Raw genomic sequence first — 19,659 nt, forward strand, 5'->3', positions numbered from 1 at the left:
CGTTCCCGTGTATTCTATATCTCTAAGTACTCCTGCGTTCCCGAATATCCACGATTTATTTCTGCTCGCCGAACGACGCTGGGGATTTGCGAGCACTGCGAATCGTTCGACCGTGTCGATGCAAAGTCTAATTGTTATTACGTTTCGTTAATATTCGAAGATTTTCCTTCGCTCTGTGATTTATCGTTCGATGCGTGATCGCGGGTAAAATAAAGGAACACAACCCAAAGCGATGTTAATATTCGCAAAAGTACTAAATCTTCTTCCGCAATTTAAAACCGCAAAATAGTCGTTCTTCGTCTCCGGCGAGCATTCTATGCAAGGTTGAAAACCGAACGACAAAAGAAAATTTCCTCATCGCGTAAGTACGTACCGCACGATACAACGGGCCACGCGTGGGTGACATGAGAAACGAAGCACGGTTAATTAGTGGCGTTAATCACGGTCGATTAACAGAGAGAAGTATGTCGCCTTCGAAACGGCTCTGTTTCGCGGGCCAAAGAAGGCGCAGTCTGAATTTCCTGCGCGGCACGTCACGGCCCGACAATCCATTAGTCACGTCAGCCAGCACGACAAAACTCGCGCGAGCTAAATAGCCGGTACACCTTGGCCCCGCGAAACCTGCAATTCACTGGCCGCCGCAGAAGGACGCGAAACTCGAGCATTGAAGTCTCCATGTTTATGCCGTCGTTGCCGCGAGATCCTTTTCAGCCTGCGTCCAGCATTTCGTCATCAAAGTGGAATTAAGCCTTTCTTCCTTTATATACCGCGTAACGTTATTTCAAAGGGTATCCTTGTATCGTTCCCATCGTTTTTTAAGGCGAATCGCTCTGACGAAAATTCCTCGAACTAAAAATTGTTTAACCGTACGATGAGTACACGACGTTAAACGCTTGCCTTTCCCTCCGTCCCCCTCCCAGCCGCAAGCGAATCAATACGATTCAAACAGATATCCAAATTACAAAGAAAAAAGAAAGAAGAAACACTCCATACCAACGACAAAGTACATATAACAACTAATAACGTCAACGAAATATTGCAACAATATTACCAATCAAACAAGATATACTATACGAAAATACCAACTTCCTATGTTCATGCTAATAAACAACACACGTTATCGAATTCTCGAAGTCCATTTTAGTGTTCCCATCGAGAAAGAAAAGCGAAAGGAAAAAAAAAATATATCAACCACGGTTGAAAAACTTCAAATGTCTACCGACGTCGCAGCAAACGATCTTTCAAGCAAATAAAAAAACCTCTGTACTGTTTCGTTACTCGCGATCCACGGTCACATGGAAGAAGCGATTATCTTAATTCTTTGTAAAAAAAAAAAAAAAAAACGTGGAAACAGCGGGAAGCTCGCGCGGTCGGTCGTTCGCGATCGATGAAATAAGGTGTTACCTGTAAGTGTGGAGTTGTTAATGGTGTTGTTTGCCGTGGAAATGGCCGATTGGCTGGTGACAGGTGTGCCAACGGTGGTGGCCGTGGTTGTCGAGGAGTTATTTGGCGAAAGGGCCGCGTTGGCGGCCTGAGCCTGTGCCTGGGCCTGGGCCTGAGCCTGAGCCTGCTGTTGAAGATTATAATTCCAAGCGAGCAGCATCAGCTTCAGCTTATCCGCGTCTTTCATGAGCGCGCCTGCCGAAATTAAAAGTGCCAATTGGTCTCAGGGCATGATTAACACGGTGAATGGTGCCGATGGAGGGGTGAGAGTCGGATTTTTCGCGCCCACTTCCGGCCCGGCCGAGGCCAGACCGGAGACCGGACCTTTCTGGTAGTGCGACTTGCATATAACATACATAATATAGTGGGATTGTTAGATCGTGACGTGGTGCTTGAACGATCGAGATCGTTAAGGATCGTGATACTGTAGTTTCTATGATCGTTTAATACTTGTCGGAGAATTTTGACATGGTGATTTATTCGATGCTTCGATTTGCGTTTTACATTCAGTTTGATTTGGGTAACCTTTGGGAAATGTAGTTCGCTTTGTCTTTCCTTTTTGGTCTTTCGCAAAGGAATATTCGTGAAAATCGTAATATCTAAAGACTCTTGTACTTTTCTTTACTTTGTAACGGATAATAAAAATTGTTCTGCAGTCAACGTTCTTTTCTAGCGACTGAACGAAGATCGAAAAAGTTAACAGCAGAGAAAATTTTCAATCGATTACTTTCAATGAAGATAAACGAGCTAATGATCGCGTAATCGATAACACTTTCGTTTCGTATATTCCTGATAACGTTTATCGACAGTCCACGCATGCTTGTAACTCTTGTTAAAAATGTCATTTGTTTTCTAATCTTTATGCAAATAACACAAATTATTTCGTATAGTTTACACAAATTACTTATTTATAAATACAACGTTGGATCTTTGGCAAATATATTTCAGCGTTAGTAGTCTCGAATCAAAACGTTAGTTAAATTACGTCCATGCTCGTTAAGGTAATTCCCTACGTTTCTCTAAAATACTTTAGAATATGGGAAATTACGAACCACGTACATGAACTTTCTTCGCGCTAATAACGATCATTGCCACTTGAGCATGTATTAAATTGCTTGACTCAAGATATTTATACTCGAAAAGTATTTAGTCTTAGTATTCTCATCCTACATAGAAGACTACTAATTGGTCATTCGCCGAACGCACATGCGCATAACAGACTTTCAAACTCACTTTCTTCGGACGCGAAACCAAACACATCGGACGCTAATTTCACATTTAAGATGGAAAATATTTCAGAAATATCTTCGATAATCATTTTTGCCAACTTCGTGATTAAAAGAACTCGATCTGCAATCATCGAGAGTAATCTCAACGATATGTTCCTGGTTCAAAAAACAATCATAAAATTTTACAATTCGGTGAACTATTTTGTTTGCATAATAATCGACGCGTATAGCACCGTGAATAATGAAAATCCGATCAGCAGCGAAGGTGTTAAGCATCGAACAAAGTCTTTCTCGCGCGAGAATTCCTTAGTGGCATCTACGTCGATTCGTTTCTCGGTCGATCGACGTTCCCATCCCTTCGAACGGGTTCTGCGATGCAACAGGTCCAACCATCGAAATTCTCCGGCATTCGACGAATTCCCGAGCTCATTCGCGCGAAAATGCAGCTACGTTAACAGTTTCGTCACCGATCGCGCATGGATGCCGCGTTTTCAGGATTTTCGTTCGATCGCGTCAACAGGTACACACACGCACACACACACACGCACGCGCGAGCACACACACACACACACACACACACAACGTTTCGAATCACGAACAAAGAACGGGCATACAGTTTGGACGAACAGCGAAGGCGTTTCGTCGAATATTTTTACTCCCGGAACAATGCGTACCATTCCGAGCAATTTCATGCGTGACATTTTTTGTTTTCCGCCTGGCCCTCCCTTTTTTTAATTGGATTTGGATGCAGCGCCGATTTGAAATTCGAGTTTCGTGACTCGTGAAATCGTCGATAGTCGCGGTAAATGTCGTCGATAATCTTGTAGAGTTTAATATAGAAAAGTTTTTATGAGAAACTTCGTACGAGCAATTGTAATAAGAAATTTCAGTTATATAGAACGGTCACTGTTGATCGGTAGTTTTCTCTCACAGGTCGCGATAAGCCTTAAAAATGCTTAACTCTTGCTTTTTAATATCCCGTGTCGAAACTCTGGAAGAAAAAGTGTCACGTAAGTGGTACAGATAGAGGAGAAAGTACAGCAGGAGCGTGATAAACACGACGCAGAAGGGCGACAGTGAGTTCGTCGAGTGTCAATTAAAATCTCATGCCCAATAAGTAAGAGCCCCATCTCGATCGTGCACGCGCTTATCGATCTCTCGTCGTCTCGTACGAGTAAAGATTCCCTTACGCCCGAAGACAGATCGCGCTGCAACAAGTTACAACGAGAAATCATTCGTTGAAGCATTTTTGGCACAGCCAACCTGGTCGTTTTACCCAAGTCTGAAATCATATTTGGAAAATGAAATAACCGTAAAATAAGAATTAAAACACTTAGAATTAACTGAAATGGATACGTCAATGCCAATACGAATATATTAAAACGAATTAAGTTCCAACACGTTAAATCTTCGAGAGGACTATGAAATTCACTAAATCGACGATCCACATTTCGCGTATTGAATATATACATCATACTTCGTAATTACAATAAAATGTGATGATATAAATGTTTCAAATGTAATTCCGTTTAATTAATCAGCCCGAAATCAGATTAAATAGAATTAATCCGATTCTGCCTGCCGTTGTAGATTTCACCGTGTTTCATTTATCTAAAAATCATTGTGTATAGGAACAAAATTGAATACAACCGCGTACAACGACTGCTTATAATCAACCAATCGACAAGCTTTCGTTCGAAGCGTGTAAAACTTGGAACGTTACGTTATCATCGTGTAATTTAATTAAATTACACGGAACTGTCATTTTCCTGTAATCTTTGTAAGGAGAGCGTCACGGTGACAGTTCACGGTTGATCGTTTCGGAGAAGTCTATCGCCGCCGATGGATATCACTTTGAAAATTGATTAACGTAAACGCCAAGTTCGCATAACGTCCTAATACTTGGAATTTGATCATCTTTTTGGTTGCCGCGTGTGTCGCGTCGGTTTGAGTAGCGTTCAAACTTGGAACACCGGAGGAAAGTTTGGATGTGGTTAACGAAGCCCGAAGAGAGCCTCGTAACCCCAATCTCGAACAGTAAGATTCGACGATCGCTCTCGACAGAATGACGAAAAGCTTTGGGAAGAATTCGTTCGATACGAATCGTTTGAAAATTGTGACTGCAAACTTTTCATCTCCACATTGAAAGATTAATCGCGAGACTACTTGCGCACGACAACATTGAAAATTGGCCACGTAAATCTTTTATATTTCGATTCTTTACTCGTCAAATCGCTTTCATAATCGTCCAAAGTAAATACGAGACGTAAACACTCGGTTACATCTATCATGTAGCATCGCGTACAACAGCATCGCGTAGCGCGAGTCGAAGATCCTAGGAGATCGGGAACGTGCTACGTACAATTTCATCTGATCGAAATGCCGCGGGATCGTGATCGAAGGAGGACGCCACGGTGTCGGTGCGAAGATCCTCGTCTGATTAATCGGTCGATTCTCGGAACCGCGAGGCAGCGTCATCGCGCGTGAGACGCGAGTGTATCCCGTTCTTTTATGTAAGAGGCCGCGGTAACGAGATTACGAGGTTGAAGTGTCGGTACATGCTAATAAATACGTAGCTCGTTCGTGACGCGGATGAATCGGCTAGCTTTTACCAACGCGTTTTCCAAAAGGTTCCTTTTACACGCTCGAGCCTCCGTCGTTCGAATCGATCGTTATTTCGATAAAATCGTTAGACACGCGTTTACAATGACGTCTATAAACTGATTAACGACTTGCATAGTAAAATTATGCATTTTTTTCGTGTTTTCAGATATTGACGTCGAGTACAGACCCTTATCGGAAAATAGGAGCGGATGAAAAATTGTTTTCCTCGAAGAGGAATACTTGGAAGAAGAATTACAAATTACTGAAACGCAAAAAATAGCAGTCGCTTAAGCTCTCCATAAAATGATGTGAATTTTCTAAACGAATGAAACTCAAGTATACCTATTCGTACTACGATTAATGGCGTGTAGACGCGCATCTTGAAAAATTCTATTAAACCGAGCAATCTTCGTTAGAAATAATTCCCAGAACAGTTTACGAACTGAAAAATATAGGAACCTACGAGCGAACGCACTCGATCTATGAACAGAAGGCAGGGGAAACGGAAGAGTGGGGCGAACGAGTGACAGTGGATTGCCTGTAGTCTATAGTCAGACACATTTTACACCGAATGCGATAATCGCTATAGAGAATGCATCGACAGTGACAGTGCAGCCACGGGTCACGTATAAGGCTTCGTTTTCGAGAAAATCGATTCAGATTTGTACAAGTACGCGTGCACTTAAGTGCAAGCTTTCGCGGTTCTTCGTAGAAATATGTTTCTATTTTAGTTTATATCATTGCCAATGTAACGAACTGTAACATGGCCATGCACGGTCTTAAAGAATATTATCAATCTCGTTTCGATTCTACGAACACCTGGCTGTATGCCCCTGAGCAGAATTCATACTCTTGACCCACGATGACATATGTATATGCGATGAAAAATATTCTACTGCTGCATAATTATGAACGCTCGTGCGCGCATTCAAAGAAGTCGGTGTTTCTTTCGATAAAAATTACGCTATCGTTGGTTCTTCGAGAAACTTCAAACGGAATTGAAGAACAGCGGAGATCATCGAATAGTCGGAGATCTGCTTTCGAAGGTTATTTTCATACTATTCGTTGGCGATCTTTACGCAGAAACGAAAAACGTATTTCAAAGCGAGTCTTACCAACGTGCTATGGTCGTTTGAATTTCGACCAATTCGTTTGCAATGTTCAATTGTTTAAAATTCATTTAGTCCGCGCCTTTGCCGCTTTAAATACCCAATCTCGACCTGGTCGAAAATGAAGCCCTGTACGAAGAGAGATTATTCCAAAGTTTAGACTTAGTTTTCGCAGAAAAAAGACCAGCCGATGCAAGATTGGGCTGTCGTTATTGCCGGATCCTGTATATTCATGCAACCTTTGAAGAACACGTTGAGAAAAAATTGCTTGAATTAATGGGAACTTCAAAGATACGTATAGATTTGCATACATGATTCTTGGCATACGTTTCTGTGTATCCCTTTAGGTTGGATTAAAATTATCTCTTTCGCGCCCTGCGAAAAGTTTCTTCGCCTATGGTGAACTTTTAAAAAGAAATTTCGTTCCACTGTATCGCTTTAGTAGATCTTCGATGGTAGGCAACTGGGTCCTAGCGTAACAAGTTTCACAGCTGCCGACAACAATGGTAAAACTAACGTATCAAGATTTTTAATTCACCTCGCCCTAGCGACGAAAAATATTCGTCACGCCCCTTTTACCTAAAACCGCAATCGCACAACTTGGAAATATCATTTACTCGGATTGTACGAAACCGACGCGTTGACCAACCACAGGCACTAAACTCTCAAGAGTACAACGTGTTAGCAAAGTCCACCTGCTTTCACGTTAACGAGCTCGTAACACTCGATACCTGAATTTCTTTTATACGATATAAAAACACAAATATTATAGGGTAAAAGTTGTAATTTGTTAAAGAACGACACATCGTTGCCTGGCAGAGCGAGGATTGAAAAACAATTTCAATTATCACCTCTGTTTTTGCCATTGGTAATAAAGAATATGGATATTCGATTCTAGAGAAAAACAGTCTATTGCTGTTATCCAGACATCATTACTCAATCGTTAATGACTTACAATTACTTAAACGCAAAATTGTATTTATACGCAATGATAAAATGTATACGCGATATAAAAACGATCTGCCGACTCGAAAAACGCGTTGCTAATGACTCGTTGAGAAACCATACTCTAAACGTTAAAACTTTTTCAAGTTGATGAATCAATCACACAGAAGCGATATAAATTCAAAGACGATCGATCTACATAATCGAAATAACTCTCCCCCGCTACTTTATCGCGTTTCTCTCTAATCCTTAACTATTGCTTCGAAGTTAATTTTATTCTCGACATTTAAATATATTTCCATTGCACGGCAGCAGTTAAGGATTAATTAACCCATCCACCGATAAAAAGGAACCAACCGAAACGAAACGAAAAAGAAGTAGAAAACGAAAATACGACAAGCGAAACCTAGACAAAGTAAGTCGCAGTGCAAATCGAAGCACGTCGTCCGATGAGAATCGATATTGGCACCCCATGATCGGTCTCTGCCACGAAACCATGATCGGCTGAGTAGCTCGCTGCACTCCACATTTCCCTCCAGTTGCAGCGTCGATTCGTTCAAGCGGGAGAATTAGCAGTGACACGTAGAAGGGTACTCGAGTCGCGCCAGAACGAAAGCATACGGAGCGAGAGAGCGAGAGAGCGAGAGAGATTTATTAGCAGCCGGATAAAGTTGGCGGCTGACGGGGACGGTGTGACGTCTAAATCATTCAGTCCGTTCAATAATGCAGAAACGCGACGCCACCACCGTAGGATTTGGGTCAGATTCTCGAAACGGCCGCGACCTGACCCCGTCCAGGGGACAACGAACGTAAAATTGAACGATTCCCCTGCTGGAGTTCGTCGATCTCCGAGCGGACGCCCGATCGCAGAAATAGTGAACGCGTTTTCATGGATGCGTTCAGCAGAAGAGGGGGATTTTCTAAAATCATCGTCTGTTACGAAAAGAAAACGGGAACTTCGGGCTGATCACATTTTCATCGATCGAATCTCAAACTTGGTCGTATCTCGAAAGAAATTTAATTTTGAAGTTAATCAATTAAAATTTGTCACGAAGAATTTCCAAAATAGAACGATACGACAGTCAAATCGAACAATTTTGTTCCCGAATTCTTCCGATTCAAAGATACACTGCTTCAGCCTGACGCACCGTGACCGGTTTTATCGCGAACGTACCGACATTGCATCTAGTCGAAAGAGTCAAGTGCGTGCGTCCAGATGATGCTCGCTTCCAGAAAATCCAGAAAACTGTCTTGCGTCTTTTTTGGAAAACATTTGATCACGCAGAAAAGTTACACGAAGGTCTAGGTGCGAGTATGGTCGCAGAGAATGTTCCAAAGGTTTGCGAGTATGGATGCTTCGATGAATGGAAGTTTGGAAGAGTTGTACATTCTTTTAGAAAGGTATGAACTCTTCCAAAATGGAATTGTGCAGCAAACTGATTTACCAGAAATAAATGAATATTTGTTATATCGTTGCATATTAGGGCGTTTTTTCTATTTCGTCTGCGCGATTACGTTGCGATCATTTGGACAATTTCGTTCGGAATGCAATTAGTCAATGGTGAAAATGTGTGCGAAAATGAAAAAAAAAAAAAATGAATCGGATATATTACGTACAGCGAAGAACCATTGTGCTTGGATTTAGGATGGTTACGTATCGTTTGTAGATTGGTCCATACATATTTAATATACAAAAAAGGAGACAAAATTACGTAAGGGTGTATGAACAGTAGAGTTATAGGAGGAGGAAAATACATTTAATTGGACATGAAACACATGCATTAAAGTTCGCTGTATAATTCGAATAACGTTACGATAAATGTATATTCTGATATTTTATGGAATCACGAAATCGCTTTGAACGTATCGAATGCTACTTTGCGATCGATAATTACTTTCGAAACTTGCAAACTTCTATTCCGATTCGTCTATTCGTATTATAATTACAGAATACGAACAAAATATTCGTTCTTCTCTGTTAAATAATTTTTTCTACGACTTCGGGAACGCGTGTATAGCAAGAGCGTGACGTAAAAACCTCGTCTCGCGTTTTGATCGCCTCTGACACGAATGGAAGAACAACAAGGTCCACGAGTGTACGGGTAATGAAAGGTTTTGCTTACTTGAGTAGTGATCCTCCTCGGATATGTCGGCTGGCTCCGGGGTCGAGATGTTTTCCTGCAACAAGATGCAAACGCGTCGTTAGCAGCGTGCACATTGCCACTTGTCGCGCGTAGTCGAACGATGTTCTCGCGCGAGCGCGAGAGGTGCAAAAGAGCTTTTCAACTTGCTGCCAAATAGTTTCCACGTGCTTTTCTCGCTATCGGTAATTCTTAATAAGAAACGACGCGACGAAAACACGCGCTATGCTACTTTTGAATATTGCACGAGACGCGTGCTACTTTGCAGGAAAAATGATATCGCCATGTATTTATAGTACGTGTCACGACGTTCGAGTAATGCGAAATGCAGTGTCTTTATGGCATTATATATTTGATCAGAGATTGTAATATACAACGTTTTGTTAGGCGCGAGCGAAGAGAAGCTGTTTCAGTTCGTTTCGAAAGATATTTCAAAACGCGGTACATGATTGATCGAACATTAAACGAATGGAGCGATTTAATCGTCATTTAATCGAAAATTGACAAGCTGCTACTGAAACGGGAGGAAGGATTACCATGGAATTTGTAGAGAAAAGGGAGATTTGGGAAGTTCGTTAAATAAATATTTAGAAAAATTATAAAGGATTTTAATTATATTTCACATATAACTTTTAATTGAATTTATCGAAGGGCTCGCAGCGTTATAAATTTCGCGTGGGGAAAAGCCGATACCTGCGACTGAAACTAGAAGAGATCAAGCTCGAACCTAAAACGCGTCGTCTCGGAAAAACACGAGGCGGCTAACGCGAATCCATAGAAACCGACGAAGTGGGTCGACTTCCCGGGAACTCGATTATTGAAAAATTAAGAGGCCGCAACCTCGGACGAACCTCACGGTTCCGCGGTCGAACGTGCACGCTTGGTGTCCGACGCGTTTCATGGAATCGCGATTGTCTTCATCCGCGATTGCGCCACGTTGAAACACACCAACACAAGGCTTTCCGTACACCCACGGAACGGCCGTGGACTTTATTGTCCCGGATCGAGAGCTGGCTGTGGCGGCTTGTGGTTCGTCCGAACGCAAATTACTTACGCCTCGGCTAGGCTCGGCGACGCTACGTGCCGTGGGAGACAGAATCGAGGCACGTCGAGAATCTCCGATCGATAGCGTAAGACGGCGAGCCGCGGGAAAACCGAAACCCGCCTGCCACCCAACTGTCCGGCGTTCATGTCACCAAGAATAGCCATAGCTTTTTATCACCAAAGTTCCTACGTCCGATGGGAACAAGTTTTTCAACGTACGTACTTTTTCGAAGTTTCACTATGGCTGCTTCGGACGTGGTCCCTGGCGATTTTAATGAAATTTCACAGATAAGATTTTTCATCGCAACGTAAAACGTATCGGTTATTCGCGCTTGTAGATGCTGCATAAAGTAATTAAATATAAAACGAAGAACGTTCATTGATGTATTCTGTATCGTTAGACGCGGCTGCGATAAAAAAGAATCTTGCGTAATGTATTTTCATTCTTCGATTCTTCGTGATTCTGTCTGCAGCATTGCACGGCCGTTTAATCTCCCGATCAAGATTCAAATGTCATTCTCTACGAATAATAATCATATTCCCTGTGATATCTATATAATTATTGTAATAACAGAATATACGGACACTAAAAGGTACAGATAATTTCCTGGTTACTTAACGAGAATGGAAGGTTTCCAATTAACCACTTTTAAAGGTCCTTAATAGCTGACTACCATCATCGTAATGCGTAAGTATTGCCAGATGTCTCATCGTTGTTACAAGTTACGAGTTACGAACAGGAGACACACGTCGTTTCCTTTCTTCTCGAGTAATCGTAACGCGAAAAATTAATAACGAATACGATTGTCAGTTTAGGTAATTTCGAAAAATGTTCCGCAACGAACATCCCATAAACGTTCGCGCTATCCAATCCTCGACCAAGTCCTTCACGCGTTCATTCAAACACTCCCGTTCGCATTCGCACACTCTAGATCGAAGCGGCATTTCGATCGATTCTAGGATCACGAGGTCGCGGTATCCTCCCATGCCGAGTCCGCGTGGCAACATTGGTCCTTTTCTCGTCACCCAGGGTTTCCCGTTGAAACGAACGGCGTTCGGTTTCGCAAGGCGTGTGCACAGTGTGCGCGCGGCTGGTCTGTCACACCGACCGAGCGCGGCTCTCCTATCTGTGTCAGGTCTCGTGTTGCAACTGCAGAAGGTCGACCGGTGTACGCGGAGAACACGGCCAATTGATACCGGCCGCAATTTTGTCCGGCGGTGTAGGACGACCGGCACGACCGACTTGCACGCGCATACCGCGCTGTACCGGCGCAAAAACTGCCGCTGATGTAACCGAGAAATTCCGTACCGTGCGCGAGACCGTTCGGCGATTCGCTCCATCGAATCCGGCTACGAAAAAATCTGCCAGGTACTACAAGTTTTATCGGATAATCGACCCGTGGCAGAATGGAACACGACCCGGTAGATATCGTCTTACGAACGAGCTTTTACCCCGACCTGATCTTACGCGATGCGAACATGAAAAGCGTCGCGCGAATGGAACCGTGTGCATCGGTCTTTACGTTTCTCAGGATGGCTCGTAATTTACGCGTCTGAACGCGGTGTCCTATTATTCGAACTAAAAATGACAGATAACGAGGAAAAGCAAAGAACTCGTTTTATATCGGTACCATAAAGAGCCATTGCGAATGCTCGGAGAAGCATAGTAGGAAGTCACGATTTTAACTTGGCGATGTTCGAACTGCAGCTTCCTAACGTCATTTGACCAGCCGCTTTAACACGATCTGTACCACGTGTACCGTTTTCGGTGCACGCGAACGTTTCCAACGTAAGTAAAACAAGCGATGACATGCACCAACGGTGGTACATGCGACTCGAATGGAACGTCGTGCGGAAGAAGCGAAACGCGTTAGCCACCGTTGCTTTTAATGTTACCTCTCTTACTTTCTTCTCTCCCCGTATAAGTTTTCTATCGTTTCCTTCGCTATTTTACCGAGATACTTTCCAACTTTCGAGCGTTTCGTTTCCTCGGTTTTATTAACCAGCGATTGAAAACTACGTAGCGCCTCGTCAGATGTCGCGTCTATCATATGTAATTGGCAAAGGCACTCGAGCAGAGATCTTTGAAAAGATGTATTACATAAGCCTCTAATTAATCAACAAGTGCCGCTGATTATGTTGTGAATATTACCTTACTACCGGTGTAAAGATACACCTATATCCTTAGAAACATCGAGACCAAGATCGCAGTCATCTATCAAGATCCTTTAAAAGATCTTTACGTCTCGTGTGCATACAGTCATATTTCAAATTCATTAATCTTGAAACGTAGATGGGATCGTACGAGCCGAATGAAGAACGAATGAAACAATTAAAAGGCACACGTAAGCGGCCATAGAAATCTCGCGGCCGTCTGGCGAATTGATAGTCCAGATCACGAATAAAAGGTGAATCCATTAACCCATTTGCCGGATACCCGCCGCGATAAATCTCTCCGCCTACTGGTATCGCGTGAATTGTGCAATCCTCTCGAGCTCGAGGAAAAAAAAAGGGAAAAACGGAAGAAGTAAAGAAAAAAAGAAAAAAGAGGATCATTGACACGAATAGCTTCCTTTGAAAAACGACAGGTCGGTGATTTGCCATTCTCGTTTCTCCGATCCTGAGAAATCGCGACACCCACCACCGATCGTTTCTCCCGTCGTTCCACCGAGAACAACGAGACACCGTCCTCTCGAGGGTCTACCGTTACAATCCTCCCGCGCATTCCTCTCGTAATCGCACGATCGAACGATCCGATAGCTGGCTACCGAGACCTCTGCGTTTAATAATCGGTGGAATTTATTGGCTAACAGCTCGTATCTTCATTCTCCAACTACAGTTTCGACTTTGCACGGCACGGGTTATTTTAAGAATCTTTCATTAAGAATTTAATATAACTCTGTTCCGGCTAACCATTGGTACACGCTCGCGAGGCGCCACTCTTGTTGCCGGCTGCGCGTCGCGCTTCGTCCGTATCACGAGAATCTCGCGACAGTGTTTCTGCTTTTCGACAGATTCTACAGCTGTTTGTAAAAAGAATGACCTACATATCTAGTTAACGTAAAGGGGAAAAAATGATGAACACGAGGAAATTGCGAGTGTATCGATTTCAAAACGAGATAGTAATTATCTATTGTTCGCCTGTTTATATCTTTAAATAATTTATCGAGCAACAGAATGTAAAAAATACTATTATCGCACGCGGAAATATCAATAAGATGAAATCATCGTATTGTATTCGAAATGGAGAAGCCGATAATCATCCTATTGCTGTTTCATCCCTCTCGAAAACAGTCTATCGATCGAATATCGTCAGCGAAAGAATCCGTAGCGATCTGTGTCGAATTTTTAGGCGATCCGTTCGTTATCAGCGATAAACATAACCGGTTACGACGATCGATCGATCGGACAGCTTTAACGCGAGCAATTCATTTTAGAATTTTAATTAATTCAATCTCTTACGACCTGTCCCGCCTTCCACGATCGTTGTCGCAATTAAAATTCGCCGACATCCGGGAAGTACGAGTCGGGCAAATTTTTAGCAGACAACCGGCACACCAGTCCGAATTGCTTCTTTTTACTCAATTAGAGTCGACGCGCGATACCGACGCACCAAAAAATCGACCAACTCGTCGCTATCGATTTGTTAGAGCATTTTCTTCGAACAGACAAACACGGACCTCCGATCGACGTGGATCGCTGCGTTAATTGTTTCAGCGTATAGAGAAACAATGCAAAACGTTGCATTTTCTTGGAACTTACGCTACGTAATCGCAAACGATAGAATAATCGAAGAAAACGTGAAAGTAAAGAAGGCTGTAACTAGAGTTTTATGGAAAACGATGTTATTTATTGACAGATTATAGCAAAACATATCCGTTACGTGTGCTTTACATTACATTACAATATTTTTATCGCAATGTTTCGACGATCTGTCAGTTAACGATAACAAGAATTTTATAATTTAAGAGAAGATGTAAGTTCGTTCTGTAGTTTCCATAAAAAGGTTGCCAAGTGTCAGAATGCAGAAAGTGACGAATGATGGAAATAACAATTTTCGGAAACGTCTTTTCGAAGACGGAACGCGTATGTTCGAGCACGAGGTAATGGTCACGCTGGCACATGGCAATTACAGCCTAATTTGAAAACCTGATCGTGGTAGGATACATTCTATATCGCGCATGAAACGCCAAAAACTGTGTCGATTGTTGCGATAACACTTCCCTACTGACATCGAACTTCGCACAAACGACCTTCTTTAGGGAAAAGGAATTTTCTTTTAAATGGCGCTTACAGCACTTTTTGCTTCCATTCTTCGATCACGGATTCGAATTGCGGAATTTTAAATACTTCACCACTTCTTTCTTTCCATTTCGACGTCTTAAAGTTCGATCAAGATAAATTTACATCTTCGTGAAACACAAGATTATAAAATCGAGATGTTCGATCAACTTCCGAGTATGTTCGTGGGCCGTCGTTTACTTTTATCGTTCAGCGGACACGAGCGAGCAAAAATCGGACGATTCGTAGCAACTGTGGCCGATCGTCGGACCTAAACCGACTCGTAAATCACGCGACAGCAGAGACGAGGTATCCTGAGGTCGCAGGTAGTAATGAACAATGTCCTCTGGCTTTCTCTCTCTGGTGACCGTCTATCTTCTCTCTTTCTCCCCGTCTCACCTACGCACGGGCCGCCCCACTTCCGGCGGATGTACCCTGATAAATGGGAATCTCGGCGAGCGCGCGGCCAGTCGGCCGTATACACCTACGACATAGCGCACCGCGCCGAATGAGAAACGAGCCGGGAGCGGTGCTCGTCTTCGAGGCCGGCAACAAGAGGCAGAAAGAGAAAAACGAGGGGACGAGCTCCCTCGAGCTCACCATGGGGCCGTACGACTAGCCAGAAGGAAGCGACCAGTTAACACATTGCGATCGTGTACTGAAACGACAGTTTTCAGTTTTTCCATATTCTGGAAGATTTCCGATAAAAATGTTGATCAACAAATTTCCAGCATGTTAGTTTCTCCCTGGCGTTATGAAAAATGATTTCAACTCCTCGAGAACTGCCCAAGTTAGATAGTAGCGGATAATGCGAGTAAAACTTCCAATTGATACGAAAGTGAACGTTTTACATCGAGATCTGTTAACTCGTGCTTCTTTAATTAATTTCCATTTATTCGAGCTTTCAAGTTCGAAAGTGAAATTACTGCTATCAATTTCAATCGTGCGAACGCTGTATACTTTTCACTGAAACGAAACACGTTAAATATACGCCCTGCCGCTCTTCGGGGACTTTCTTAAATATTTCCAACTTTGTCACACCCTAATAAAGAGTGCTAAAAATAAACGAATTGGCAGATGTCTACTTCGTGACGACGAAATTAATTCCACCGGAATGAGGGGTACGAAAGCCGAGTTCACGCTGCCCAGTCGTCGAACCTCTTTTGGCAGCAATTGCCGCGTCACCGAGAAAACTCTATCTCCGACTAGATAACGTCGTAGAGATGGTACGCGAGACGTTGGACCCGTCTCCCATTTAAATCACAAGCGTTTCTTGGAAAAAGGGCAGCTGTTTCCGGTAGTAGTTCACCGATTATCCGCTCAAGCCGCTGAAAATAGAGCGGCGCTGATGAGAGATACCTACAACAGGATGACACGTAGCATCTCTCTCCTTGCGGCTGCTTCGTTCACACCGACGGCTAATATAGCGGTTTCAACGCTCTCATCCCGAGATCTGTATTTGTCGTGTACATTAACGGCATGACAAACGCGTCACGCTGTCCGGCTGCTCGGTTGAACAACTTTGTCTCGCAATTGTCACGTAAGAGCGGCCGACGAGGGAATACTCGGCGACGAAACGGCACGAGACGCGTAAGAAAAATCGAAAATATCAAGGGGCAGAGAAGAAGAAAAAGGACGAGGTTGACGCAGGACCGGACTATCCTCGACTATGGACCTGGAACCCGGCCTATAAGGGAGAAGAAATTGTCGAGAGTCTGGAGGGAGAGGGAGGTGGTACACACGGCCAGGGAGATACGGTTGGAACATTTGTTTAGTTGGCTGCAATTAAGCCACTTGGCGGCAATTGTTTGTCGCTCAGCACAGAATTCCGCTCCCACCGTGCGGATACGCGGTCATAAAGCGCGCGCGGACGCGTGTGCGTACCGCGCGCGCCTTGTGTTGTACCAACTCGCCACCAACACCGCAATTCCAGACGATAAAGCCGAGCGAGTTGCCGGGGTTAGAGGTCAACCGGGTCCAGTAGCCGGTGTCCAACCAATCAGCGACTGGCAACCGGCCGGACACTTCGCGAGATCGACTCGGACGATTGTCTTTTGTCTTCGGCTGCTCGTAAGACGGACGTCGATGAATTGTACGTCGAAGTCACGCGACCGACCGTGCCCGCCGACCGGCTGCTCTGAATTTTTATTCGCTTCGACCGATCGCCGCGCCAGCCGATCGATTGCCACGGTTGGCGTTGCGTTCGTGGGATCTACTTTGTTCTTCGTACGCGCGTACGATTCTCGTACGTGAACTCGAGACTTTTTTTAACTTCGATCGATCGACCGATCTCCTGACATTCTCAAACACGGAGGACGATCCTCTTCGACTTTGCTCTTCCGCGCGAAATCAGCAGCCAGACGCTTAGTCGATGTGCAGAAACGTTTGCAGCGCGGACAAGTTTCGCGCGTACGGCAGGTCCGCTCGTAAATCGTTGACGAAAGGTTGCACGGTTTGCCAAGCGTCTCGAGCGACCGTGTCCTGGCTTCGACCGAGGAATAAAAGAGATTGGGCCATTAGAACCGGGGAATCGGTCCACCGGTTGATTTAGGTTGCCGTGGCTTGACCGCTCTTTGGATAATGGGCAAATGATCGTCGCCTGCCGGTGATTTCAGGGCCGTGTGTTTTGACTGGAGCGAAGCACCTATCGACGATTCCGCTCTTTCTCGCTCTATCTATTTTCCCATCCCTGTCACTCTGCCTCTTGGGTAAGCGCCTCTCAATTTCGGCTCATTTGCCTACCAAATCCGCCGGCCTATAAATACACGGCTACTCCTTCGGTGAACCGGGTCTCAAGGTCATCTGTAATTACCTCACCAACGACGCTACGCCCTTGTACGGACGTTTCTCTTTCGCCTTTTTTTAAGCTCCGTTCGATTTTTATCGTTCCTGTCGCTGTATTCGGTCGGGCCTTTATTAAATTCCCTTTCGTTGCGCTTAATCTTCGAGTTTTCTTCTCACGGTTCGCGTTACCGGCTTCCTTTCTGTTCTCGCATCAATTTCGTTCAGACAAAGATGTTAATCGTATCGATAGATGATCGTAGAAAGAGGCGGTATTTTTTTTATAATTGTCCATATCTTTTTACCTCTACGAAGAGTGCCATAACGAAATAGACTAACCGGAGACACGATGAGAGAAATTACTGATCGCGAGTACGATACAACGCATCTAGAGACACTTACCTATCAAACGCAGGACGTCGGCTTCATTGAATAATTTCCCCTTGATACATTAACCTCGAAAAATAAATCGACAAAACCTATGTACGTGGAACGAAGAAGGCGAGCCAGACCACCGATCGAGAGGCCCAGGCATCAAAGCTACCACAGCAATTTCACACGACGTCGTTCAATTCCCTCCAACGTATACACGTAGCCAGCCTACGAACGAATCATACAACGAGTCGCTTCTTTCTCTAAACAAAACCAAGACTGCATCCTCTAACACGGCCCATTTCGAAAACCGAGGAATTGAAACGTTCCGCCGATGGATTCCGTGCCGTGTTGTACCCAGAAAGAAGAAAGAAGCCAATCCAACAGGACACACCTGCAAGCCATCAGCTACGCACGAGGCAAAAAGAGAGGCGGCCGTTTCCAACGTTTCCGTCGCTCGAGAACGCGCGAGTCTACACACCGACGCTCGAAACTATCCGCAAACGCGCGCTTCGAGAAAACACGATTTAACGAGAATTATAAAAAGATGCAAAATGATCCAGCGATCTTAATTCCTTACGATCAATACCGTTACGCGTAGCGTAATATATTATCGCGCGACAAAGAGCTAACTTATACCTCCTACCAATTAAAAGTGATCTACCGACTCCATAATTCACGATTAGCTTTCACAATTTAATCAAACTCACGTACTATCGGGTAATTACATTCGCGTAGCGTATATCTGTCCGTGGACGTTCCGACTGGCCAAGGATACCGATCTTTGCACGCCCGTTTTGGAACATATTCGTCGCGTTGCAAGAGAGCTGGGACAGGAGGACGAGTACGAGGAGGAACGGAGGAGCGGCGCTGGCCTGACGTCATCGGGAACGAATGCTCTGAAGCGGCGTCGTTCAGGTTGCGTCAGGGGGATCCGTGATGATGGTCGGAGCTCTTCTGATCTGGTAAGCGGTCGCGGAGTAGGAGGAGAGGACGACGGGGTCACCGTCGCCGGGATAACCTCACACGTGTGCGGCCCGAAAAAAGAAAGGCCAAGAAGGAAAGACGACGGCGACGCCGGAGGCGAAGCTCCAGCTCGTCGATGGGGAAGGAACGGGAAGAGAAGAGGACGGTCCGCGGAAAAATAACCGACTCGCCACGAACGGAGGCCGATCCTCGTTTTCTTATCGGCCACGGCGTCGATGATCGTCAGTTAATCGCGCAACCCAGGTGATAACGACCGTTTCCGTCGACGTTCTGGGACGGGCTACTGCGGACGTGAAAAATTTTCCATTCGTATCCAGAGAAAACTGGTTTCGAGCTAGTCGCGAAGTCTGGTAGTTGGTTTAAAAAGGAAAAAAAGAAAAAGAGAGAGACGTTGTAAATTATCTCGATTCTTGTTCAAGTGTAACTTAACGGATCGCGATTATCTTGAAACGATTGGAATAATGGTTGATCCGTAGGAATTATTTCCTTTAATTCGTAATTCATTTCGAAACGTTTGTAGGTTCTACGGAACAGTTTTGCGTTAATAACCGAGACATCTTGATTAACTCGAGGTGGAACTGCTTCTTTTCCGAGAGTTGAAAAATTTATAGCAACGTGCGGTACCATTAAATCCGTAATATCGAATGATATTTCAAACTACTCGCGACAGAAGTGCAACGATTAAAAGAGTATCGAAACGTTTCGAGTTAAATCGTCTACAGT

At 44.2% G+C, this 19,659-nt stretch overlaps 1 protein-coding gene and 1 long non-coding RNA gene across 6 annotated transcripts in view; one reads left to right on the top strand and one right to left on the bottom strand.

Annotated features, from left to right (window-relative positions):
* Positions 1 to 9,505, top strand: part of LOC143303503 (uncharacterized) — a 206,404-nt gene extending 196,899 nt beyond the window's left edge. The window contains exon 5 of the long non-coding RNA XR_013059892.1: positions 5,443 to 9,505. This is a non-coding gene — a long non-coding RNA (uncharacterized LOC143303503). The remainder of the gene's footprint in view (positions 1 to 5,442) is intronic.
* Positions 1 to 19,659, bottom strand: part of LOC117159922 (nucleolar protein 4-like) — a 96,358-nt gene that overhangs the window by 25,029 nt on the left and 51,670 nt on the right. For 2 of the 5 annotated variants that reach the window (XM_033340139.2, XM_033340132.2), the window contains exons 2-3: positions 9,454 to 9,508; positions 1,405 to 1,638 (exon numbers count right to left, since the gene is read on the bottom strand). In XM_033340139.2, coding sequence (XP_033196030.1) covers positions 1,405 to 1,638; positions 9,454 to 9,508 — 289 coding nt within the window. Of the gene's footprint in view, positions 1 to 1,404; positions 1,639 to 9,453; positions 9,509 to 10,738; positions 11,096 to 11,135; positions 11,623 to 19,659 lie in introns of those variants that run through there. The other 3 variants (XM_076623775.1, XM_076623776.1, XM_033340150.2) reach the window with 3 other exon arrangements.

Source organism: Bombus vancouverensis, chromosome 13 (genome assembly GCF_051014615.1).
Source record: "Bombus vancouverensis nearcticus chromosome 13, iyBomVanc1_principal, whole genome shotgun sequence".
In the NCBI taxonomy this organism is placed as follows: domain Eukaryota; kingdom Metazoa; phylum Arthropoda; class Insecta; order Hymenoptera; family Apidae; genus Bombus; species Bombus vancouverensis.